Source organism: Muntiacus reevesi, chromosome 18, assembly GCF_963930625.1.
Source record: "Muntiacus reevesi chromosome 18, mMunRee1.1, whole genome shotgun sequence".
NCBI lineage: Eukaryota > Metazoa > Chordata > Mammalia > Artiodactyla > Cervidae > Muntiacus > Muntiacus reevesi.
The window spans coordinates 8,014,793-8,023,846 of record NC_089266.1 but is presented as its reverse complement, the minus strand read 5'-3'; the positions used below and the strand labels follow the sequence as shown (position 1 = coordinate 8,023,846).

The 9,054-nt window shown below is 45.7% G+C and overlaps 2 protein-coding genes across 9 annotated transcripts; one reads left to right on the top strand and one right to left on the bottom strand.

Moving 5' to 3' along the window:
- The first annotated feature begins 125 nt into the window (after nucleotides 1-125).
- SRSF2 (serine and arginine rich splicing factor 2) lies at nucleotides 126-3,324 on the top strand. 6 transcript variants are annotated; one of them, XR_010659647.1, is made up of 5 exons: nucleotides 126-700; nucleotides 926-1,236; nucleotides 1,509-1,612; nucleotides 2,250-2,358; nucleotides 2,870-3,324. XR_010659647.1 is itself a non-coding variant. In XM_065909346.1 (3 exons), exons 1-2 carry the CDS (start codon nucleotides 339-341, stop codon nucleotides 1,227-1,229), a joined length of 666 nt encoding a protein of 221 aa, XP_065765418.1. In that variant the 5' UTR covers nucleotides 126-338; the 3' UTR covers nucleotides 1,230-1,236; nucleotides 1,509-3,324. The 6 variants fall into 6 exon arrangements, 2 of the variants coding, with proteins under 2 accessions (XP_065765418.1, XP_065765417.1); XR_010659644.1 differs by having other exon boundaries at nucleotides 2,250-3,324; XR_010659646.1 differs by having other exon boundaries at nucleotides 1,509-2,358.
- A 142-nt stretch (nucleotides 3,325-3,466) lies between these two features.
- Nucleotides 3,467-9,035, bottom strand: METTL23 (methyltransferase 23, arginine). 3 transcript variants are annotated; one of them, XM_065909349.1, is made up of 5 exons: nucleotides 8,912-9,035; nucleotides 6,015-6,119; nucleotides 4,448-4,685; nucleotides 4,278-4,362; nucleotides 3,467-3,941 (listed from the first exon to the last, which is right to left on the bottom strand). In XM_065909349.1, the coding sequence occupies exons 2-5, from the start codon at nucleotides 6,096-6,098 to the stop codon at nucleotides 3,767-3,769; spliced, it is 582 nt and encodes a 193-aa protein (XP_065765421.1). In that variant the 5' UTR covers nucleotides 6,099-6,119; nucleotides 8,912-9,035; the 3' UTR covers nucleotides 3,467-3,766. The 3 variants fall into 3 exon arrangements, with proteins under 3 accessions (XP_065765421.1, XP_065765420.1, XP_065765422.1); XM_065909348.1 differs by lacking the exon at nucleotides 8,912-9,035 and adding an exon at nucleotides 8,448-8,829; XM_065909350.1 differs by lacking the exon at nucleotides 8,912-9,035 and having other exon boundaries at nucleotides 4,448-4,687; nucleotides 6,034-6,103.
- Nucleotides 9,036-9,054: the final 19 nt, after the last annotated feature.

Genomic DNA, 9,054 nt, shown 5'->3' with positions numbered 1-9,054 from the left:
GTCGCGCGGCAGGGACGTTGAGGGGCGGGGTGAGATGAGCCAATCAGAAGATTCATTTCCGGGTGGTGCGGGCGCCATTTTGTGAGGAGGGATATAAACGGGCGCTGCAGCCTCCCCCGGTCCAGTTTCTTCTCTGGTGGAGTCGGTTGGGTTCGTTTCTTATAGAGTTTTCCAGTTCCACCTTTCCAAACGTCTCCACGCGGAAACCAACGGCCAGGAAAGAAGCGCGGCGTCGAGCCGAGCTAACCTGAAGAAACCGCTGCCGCTGCAGCCGAGCGCGCGGGCCCGCCGGGGCATTAGTTCGTCGGCGCGCAGCCCCGGCCCGACTCTCCTGAGCCATGAGTTACGGTCGCCCGCCTCCCGATGTGGAGGGCATGACCTCCCTCAAGGTGGATAACCTAACCTACCGCACCTCGCCCGACACCCTGAGGCGCGTGTTCGAGAAATATGGGCGCGTCGGCGACGTGTACATCCCGCGGGACCGCTACACCAAGGAGTCCCGCGGCTTCGCCTTCGTCCGCTTCCACGACAAGCGCGACGCCGAGGACGCCATGGATGCCATGGACGGAGCCGTACTGGACGGCCGCGAGCTGCGGGTGCAGATGGCGCGCTACGGCCGCCCCCCGGATTCACACCATAGCCGCCGGGGCCCCCCGCCCCGCAGGTACGGGGGCGGCGGTTACGGACGTCGGAGCCGCAGGTAAGCAGGCGGGCGTCGCGGCCAGCACTCCGGGAGGGCCTGGTTGACTCACAAAGGCCTACGGGGACACGTGGTGGCGGTCGGGCCGAATCGGCGGGGCGCGGGGAGGGCGGGGACCCGGGCTCGCGACCAGGGAAATGGCGTCTGGGCGTCTGGCGGCGAGATAATGGCGGCCTGGGCGGGCGGGGCCGCCGAACCCTGACGCGCCGCCGTCCCTGTCCGCAGCCCTAGGCGGCGTCGCCGCAGCAGATCCCGGAGTCGGAGCCGGTCCAGGTCCCGAAGTCGATCTCGCTACAGCCGCTCCAAGTCCCGGTCCCGCACTCGCTCAAGATCGCGATCCACCTCCAAGTCCAGATCGGCGCGAAGATCCAAGTCCAAGTCCTCGTCGGTCTCCAGATCTCGCTCGCGATCCAGATCCAGGTCTAGGTCCAGGAGTCCTCCACCCGTGTCCAAGAGGGAATCCAAATCCAGGTCGCGATCCAAGAGTCCTCCCAAGTCTCCGGAAGAGGAAGGAGCGGTGTCCTCTTAAGCAAATGGTAAGGTTTGCGCGACTCCGAGACTTCACGGCCCGAATTCAGAAATGGGGTTTGGAGTAGTTTTGTTCCGTGTTAACATAAAAATGGCTCCTGATGTTAGGAGTACTGCTCTGAGCTAACTCAGCTTTGGGAGTTATACTGAAGAGGGGTCTGCAGAAAGGATGTGTATAAAGCTTAGATAATGGCTGTTTCGTGAACTGTTTTGAGACCTATTAATGAAAATGACTATTTCTTGCTGTTTTTATCCAACGTCTGCATTTTCCCCTTTAAAGCTGCGGTCTCCTGTTTGATAAAAGAATATTGGCCAGTATTGCAGATTTTAACTGATTTGGCTGATCCTCCAGGGACCAGTTTCTGTGGGCGTGTATTGGAGCAGGTTTGTCTTTAAATGTTAAAGATGCACTATCCTCTTAGAGAAAACAATCAGTTCAACTATTGTTGTACTGACTGGGACTTCATATTCTAATGGATGTGGCAAAATTACGGAAAAGAAGCAATGAACTTTTGGAACCAAAAGTTTACAGGTATTGATTGCACTGGGTGGGGAAAGGATAGTGTGTCTTTAACTCTCAAATTGTTTGGTCCTATTTTTTAAAAGGAAAGGGCCCTAAGTAGCTCAGATGTTAAAGCATTCTAAAATGCCAATGGTTTCATTTGAAAACTAAAAACTTAAAATATATTGACTAATTGTTTTGTTTGGATACAGCCCAACCCCCTCCCCCTCTTTTTTTTTTTTTTTCTCTTTTTTTTCTCCCCCCCCCCCCTTACCATTTTTCACCTTGGTCATTTGGCCAAGAATACATAACATAAACACACGTTTTTAGTGCTGATGGTAACCTTTGTGAAATTTTCCTAATTGGGCCTTAAAAAAACGGATAATGGCTGGTTGGAACCTTTCTGTAACCTATTGGTTTCACCAGATCCTTAGTAAGTACTGAAATTGAAACCATGTGCACATTTGGTGATTTTGTTATAATAGAAGGTAAACTGAGCTTGTTTCTTTTCAAACCTAGATGTGTCGACAAGCAACATAAAGGAGGACTTGGGGGAAAGGACCACTTACTCGGTAGTACTCAGTCCATCAGAAGAGTCCTTGGAACAAGCAACTGGCTATTGAAAAAGGTTATTTTGTAACATTTTGTCTAACTTTTTACTTGTTTTAAGCTTTGCCTCAGGTGGCAAACTCATTTTATGTGCCATTTTTTTGCTGTTATTCAAATTTCTTGTAATTTAGTAAGGTGAACGACTTCAGATTTCATTATTGACTTGGATATTTGAGGTAAATTTTCCTTTTTGTTTATATAGTGCTGACTTTTTTTGTTTGGAATTAAACAGATTGGTAACCTAATTTGTGGCCTCCTGACTTTTAAGGAAACGTGTGCAGCCATTACACACAGCCTAAAGCTGTCAAGAGATTGACTCAACATTGCCTTCCTACCTTAAAATTAAAAACCTACAAAAGTTGGTGTAAATTTATTTGTATATGTTATTTACCTTCAGGTCTAAATGGTAAACAGAACCCAAATTTGTATAAAGACTTTTCAGGTGAAAAGACTTGATTTTTATTTTTTTGGGAAGGATTGTTTACCAAACACAATTCTAATCTCTTCTCTTATGTATTTTTGTGCACTAGGCGCAGTTGTGTAGCAGTTGAGTAATGCTGGTTAGCTGTTAAGGTGGCGTGTTGCAGTGCAGAGTGCTTGGCTGTTTCCTGTTTTCTCCTGATTGCTCCTGTGTAAAGATGCCTTGTCGTGCAGAAACAAATGGCTGTCCAGTTTATTAAAATGCCTGACAACTGCACTTCCAGTCACCCGGGCCTTGCATATAAATAATGGAGCATACAGTGAGCACATCTAGCGATGATAAATACACCTTTTTTTTTTTTTTCTTCTTCTTCTTCCCCCCCAAAATGGTAAATCTGATCATCTTCATGTACGAACTTAAAATATGGAAAATGTTAAGGAAGCAAACAAATGGTTTGTAATTTTGTAAGTACTTATAACATGGTGTATCTTTTTGCTCATGAATATTCTGTACTATAGCCATTGTTTCTGTAGTTTAATTAATTAAAACGTTTTCTTGGTGTTAGCTTTTCTCAGAATATGTGTTGGTCTTTTTTCCCCTCCCATTTATTTGAAAGACCTGTGCAATTACCTTGTGAATGTTACTGACTGTACAGAATGAAAGTGAATGTTTGGTAGTTGATTTTTCTCCCCCCCCCCAAGTTAAAAAGTGGAAATGGTAGTTCAGCACCCACTCTCCTCAATGCTCTAAGGTAGCACTTTGTTAAAAGTTGAATAACCCCCTTCTTATAACCTAATATATGCCCTATTTTAGTAATTTAGGAACAATCCAGGTCCTTTTTCTTAGTTTTAATTTTTGTCCTAATAGTTGTGTGACCCATCACAATCTAAAGCCAGCAGATCTGACCATCTTCAAACCCACTGTACTCAAGAAGCTGAAATGGTCTGAGTCACATAGTTGTCTTGCCAGGTTGCTAAGCAGTATTGACATTGTCCCAAAACAGTTTTTAGGTGTAATTCAGATTGTCCTTTGCAAAGGAGATGACCAGCATTTCAACAGTATGTCTTCCTGGAAGGGCAGATTCTGCTATATCATCTTTGTCTGCACCAAAAGATTCTAGAGGAATGTGGACACATTTCATGTCCCACTTGTAGAGCAAAGCTTCAAGTGACCAGTCAGCACTGAAAAAAAATAAACTACTTTTAAAAACTGAGCTTTTCTTGTTTTGCTTTAGATATGTTCTCATTTTATCCTTAATTTAGACACTGAATAAGTAGTAAGGCTTGCCTTGACTTTTAATAAAACAAGAGTAAACCAGGATTATTCAGGCTTACCTTTTTTTTTTTTTCATTTATTTTTTATTTTTATTAGTTGGAGGCTAATTATAATATTGTAGTGGTTTTTGCCATACACTGACATGAATCAGTCATGGATTTACATGTGCTCCCCATCCCGATCCCCCCTCCTGCCTCCCTCTCCCTCCCATCCCTCTGGGTCTTCCCAGTGCACCAGCTTACCTTCTTACCTGGTAAGTAGACCACAATTTGACTTTGGGGTTCTTCTGCATCAAAAAGTAAACTGTAGTTAGAATGTCCTCAAAGTCTAGGAAGAAAAGACTTCTTAATAGACTTTTAATTTCATTGTAAATTGGAATTAAATTGAATACTGAGAAGAAAAATAGGTTTACCTTCTGGTTCAAAGAATACATCAGATGCAAGAATAATGTCTTGTGGTGGTAGAGCCAGAAGATCCCGAGATATATGACCCCACGTGAGTCCTACAACATGGACCTGAGGCAGATTATTCATTTGGCAGCTTTGCCGACAGATTTCTAGGCAGTGAGGCAACTCTGAACTGTCTGACAGTGTAACTTCAGCACCACATTTTGCAGCCACAATTCCTGGAAGGCTCACTCCAGCACCAATCTAATAACAAGTTTATAAAGGTTTTGCTTAGAACTGCAACAAGCTGTGGATCTTGGCAAATGGTCCTCATTTCATGTTTGCATTGGCCTTTTAAGTATAGGGTCAATGTGTAAATTTGAATTTTCCATGTCTAAAACACCATCATTCAGCACTGCTCTACTATGTGGAGCTTCCTTTAAACTTGTCATGATAGTTCTAACTGGGTCAAAGGAGTTGGTCTATTTCAGCATTTTAAAGGGCCCTCAACTCTGCAACTACAGGGTTGAACTGGGAGGGTCTATAACTAGGACTCTGCAATCCAGTTGAGTCCAGGATGTGGGAACAACCACTTGTTTTATGTGGATTTTCAGTTTTGTGGAGGGTGGGTGCTCCAATCACTGAGCTGTTAAAGGATCAACCATTTCCAAATGGGAGCATATCTTGAACAGTTCCATTGTTTAGAATGTCCAGACATTATACCTTCAGTCACTTTTAGTTCTCATGATCTATAAGGAGTTCCTAATTATGACCCCAGGTCTCTAGAAGCTCAGTGGGTGACTTGAATGTACAACCAGCCATTAAGTTACTAAATTTTAAATAGCTTTTAAATGGCTAAAGCCTAACAGGTCTACAGCATGACTTGAGGGAATTTTTCCAGTTGGGTCTTCTTTTTTTCCCAGTTGGGTCTTCAGAGCAGCAAAGAACTTAAACATACTTTGCATAATACCAAGAAGCCCCTTCATAAACATTATTATTGCTATGGATTGAAACACGCTTCCTGTTCAAGGATCAGCACTGAGATTCCGGACCTTTTTTGAGTAGCTAAAAACCATGACTACTTTGAGCCCAAATTATGCACCAAATGCCTTCATTTCATTTATATGCTTTTGCAAAAGTTAGGAGGTGTCCTTAAGCTGATTTGTCTTCAGCCTTTGGGTTCAGCCTTTGGGTTTAAGCATAGTACCATTTCTGCAAATGACTTAAGTTTACTTCTGTAAGCCTTCAGCAGTCAAGCCAGGTGGAGTAGTGAGAAAGCATCGGATACATCTTAAATCTCAAGATCTCAAGATCTCCAAAGATGAAAGCCATTTTTCGAGAAAGGCTGCAAGGTATAGCAGAGCCTGGATGACCGTTGGGACACCCCAGAAAGATGGCCTCAAAGACTGCTTCCACACCAAGATTCCTTAAGATTAGTCAATGGGTTTCACTTACACTTTAAAAAGTGTTTTTAACTCACCTCCCATGGAGGCAGGGCACATCATCCCTGACTTAAAAATATCTAACAAAACCCAATAACCAGCATACAGATTTATAATCTAGGATTTTTGCAAACCTCAAGGGCACTTTTACCTCTAAGACAGCCTTGGCTGGCAGAGATCCTCTGTGAAACCACAGGTACTGGGCCAGGACCACAGCACAGGGCCAAACATACATTCCATATTGAAGATGCAGGACCTGAAAAGGAATTTTTTGTATGCCGTAAATAACATGCTGGAAGTCAAAATATTTATACAGCAATTACTGAGTGCCTGGCACTGGCATCCATTACAAAAATGACAATTCCCTGTTCTCCAGTTTACATCCTATGGTTGGGGAACTGAAGTGAAAGTTGGTCAGCCGTGTCTGACTCTGCAACCCCTGAACTATAGTCCATGGAACTGTCCAGGCCAGAATACTGGAGTGGGTAGCCTATACCTTCTCCAGTGGATCTTTCCGACCCAGGAATTGAACCAGGGTCTCCTGTATTGCAGGTGGATTCTTTTACCAACTGAGCCATCAGAGAAGCCCTTTGGGTGGGGGAGAGGGAATATAAAACTATAATGCAATGGGATAAGCACTTTTTTTTCCTTTTTTTTTTGTGATAAGCAGTGTGTGTGTGTGTGTGTGTATCTTACTGGAGAGACAAGTAAGCAAATATTTTTGGTAATAATACTACCAGCAAAATGTAACAGGGTGATGTGAGAGTAATGGGGGTGGGCAGTGACCACAAGGTGGTTGCTCAAGATAGGGAGACAGGATGATTCAGGCAAAGGCCAAGGCCTCTCCCAGGGCCCTCTCCCTGGCAGTGTGGGCCTGAGGGCTGGAGGTAGGGTTGCATAGTACAAGCATAGGTCAGAGGGAAAGCAAAGACCAGACATGTGGTGCCTTGTAGGCCACAGGAAGTTTAGCTTTTTAAGTGCAGTGAGAAGATACTGGAGGGTTTTAAGCTAGGTATAACCTGGTAACGGGCTTCCCTAGTGGCTCAGATGGTAAAGAAGCCATCTGCAATGCAGAAGGCCAGGCTTTGATCCCTGGGTTGGGAAGATCCCCTGGAGAAGGAAATGGTTACCCACTCCAGTACTCTTGCTGGGAAATTGCATGGACAGAGGAGGTTGGCAGGCTACAGCCCATGAGGTCACAGAGAGATACAACTGAGTGACAGAACAAGCACCAACGTGCTAATGCTAAGGAGGAACAGGGTGGTTCTAGGATGACATCTCAGATGAGGTCTGAGTAGACCTGAGTCCTGGAGTTAGGAAGGCAGGCAACTTGTAAAGCCTTTGGGGAGGCACTGAATTATGAGCATGGTATTTAGGGAGGCAAGGTAACAGCTCACAACTCTGGAATAAGCCTGCCTGAGTTCAAACTTGAGAAATGTAATTTATCAATACTAGCTGTGTGACCTCACTCAAGTTACTTAACCTGTGCTTCAGTTTCCTCAACTGCAAAACACTATTTTCACAGAATGTCAGAAAAATTCAATGAAAACTTGTTCGTACAAAGTATACAAAGTTAGTGACTGTTAAACTGCAAGTTTTTCTGTTTCCTAATGGTGCGCCTCCCAGGGTGATAGACTGAAAAGGTAAAAATATAAAAAGTGAAGGAACTGAAGGTCTGAATATAACCATTCAATACACTCAACAGAGATATTAGTGCCTAGGCTGCACTTGCCCACTGAAATGGCCCACTTTTGTCTGTGGAGTATGTTTCTAAACAAATGCACTTCTTACCTAAAAAAATATTCTAGGTGTGAATAAAACAAAAATGCCTGCCCTGGTGGATTTTGCCCAGGAGTACAGTGAAGGCGTTCTGATCTGAAATGAGTTATCCAAATTTAGATAATTAAAAAAAAAAAAAAAAAAGACATATCTTCAACAATACTCCAATACAACATTTTTTAAATTAAAGGTGTATTTTTTCACAAGGTGTATCTTCATCCACTTCCTAAATTTGGGAAGAAATCGAAAGGGGAATTTTAACACGAAGGCTTTTAGAGACTGCCAGAAATGGATTCCACTTCTTCAACTCCAGCATAACCTGTTTCTCATATTCAAAACCGTTAATGCCAACGTCTACCCCACCAGCTGCTGTTAAATGAAACACTGCAACGTGAAAGTGCTTTGAAAAACCGGACGCATAATAAATATATATAATTGCTATTGAGAATCTGGGGGCAGCCATGAGCTGAAAGGAAGCAAGGCCAAGCCCCAGAAACTTTGATTAATGAGAGTTGGAATCCCCTCCCAGATAAATCTCAATTAACACGCCCTTCAACAAGATTATAAAAACTAGGTGTCAAGAATGTCACTTTCCCAGCAAGAAATAATTAGGTATGGAGAAGTTCCCCTTCTCGACATTTAACCTGCCAAAAGGCTTCATACCAAACCGTTTGGCTCTGCGGGTTCACCCGAAGGCGGAATGAAAAAGCCCCTGACCCCCTCCCCTATACCCATCCCTACAGCCCCAGGCCGGCTGAGACACACTATTGCCCTGGCGCTTCCCGGTGGGTGCCTTAACACGCACCTGCGGGACGCACACCTCCAGTACGGCCCCCTCATCTCCCAGACCCGGCCCCTCCGAGAACCGAAAGCGCTGGGCCCGGACCACTTGCCCTCGGAGGCCACCCTCGTCCGAAGAGGAGTCGGTGGCCTCCGTGCGGGCCGGGAGCAGGGGAGGGCGCCGGGCCGCCAGGCTGCCAAGCTGCACGCGCGAGGGCCCCCGGGCCGGCTCGGGCCGTCTCCCCGGAGCACGTCAGGTCGCTACTACCCGACAGCAAGTGGGTGAAGCACCCCTCGAGCGACGAAACGACCATGCAGCGAGAACAGACCCCCACACCACGCAAACGAAACACAGAAAACAGGTGGAGCTGGCGGCTAGCCGGCCGGAAGAAGGCCAAAAAAGACACCGTGAGCTGCCGGAAGTGACGAACCGGAAGCGGGCGCGGGAGAGGCGGAGCCGCAACGAAGAGGTAACATGACTGGGCTGACCTTCCCAACATGGCGGAGATCCTGCCTGTGTGAGGGCTGGACCCGGAGACGCGGAGGCCAATGGCTTATCGCGAGAGGCCGGAGGGCGGGGAAGACGACAGCCACTGGTCCAACCGGAGGCTCGGGAGGTGGTTAGGGAGTGA

Excerpts from the sequence above, each read along its gene's own strand:
- SRSF2 (XM_065909346.1), top strand. The coding sequence starts at position 339 with ATGAGTTACGGTCGCCCGCCTCCCGATGTGGAGGGCATGACCTCCCTC. Across the intron at positions 701-925 it reads TACGGACGTCGGAGCCGCAG|CCCTAGGCGGCGTCGCCGCA; the intron begins GTAAGCAGGCGG and ends CCCTGTCCGCAG.
- METTL23 (XM_065909349.1), bottom strand. The coding sequence starts at position 6,098 with ATGTATGTTTGGCCCTGTGCTGTGGTCCTGGCCCAGTACCTGTGGTTT. Across the intron at positions 4,363-4,447 it reads TGTATTCTTTGAACCAGAAG|ACTTTGAGGACATTCTAACT; the intron begins GTAAACCTATTT and ends TTTTCTTCCTAG. Across the intron at positions 3,942-4,277 it reads TCTACTTACCAGGTAAGAAG|TGCTGACTGGTCACTTGAAG; the intron begins GTAAGCTGGTGC and ends ATTTTTTTTCAG.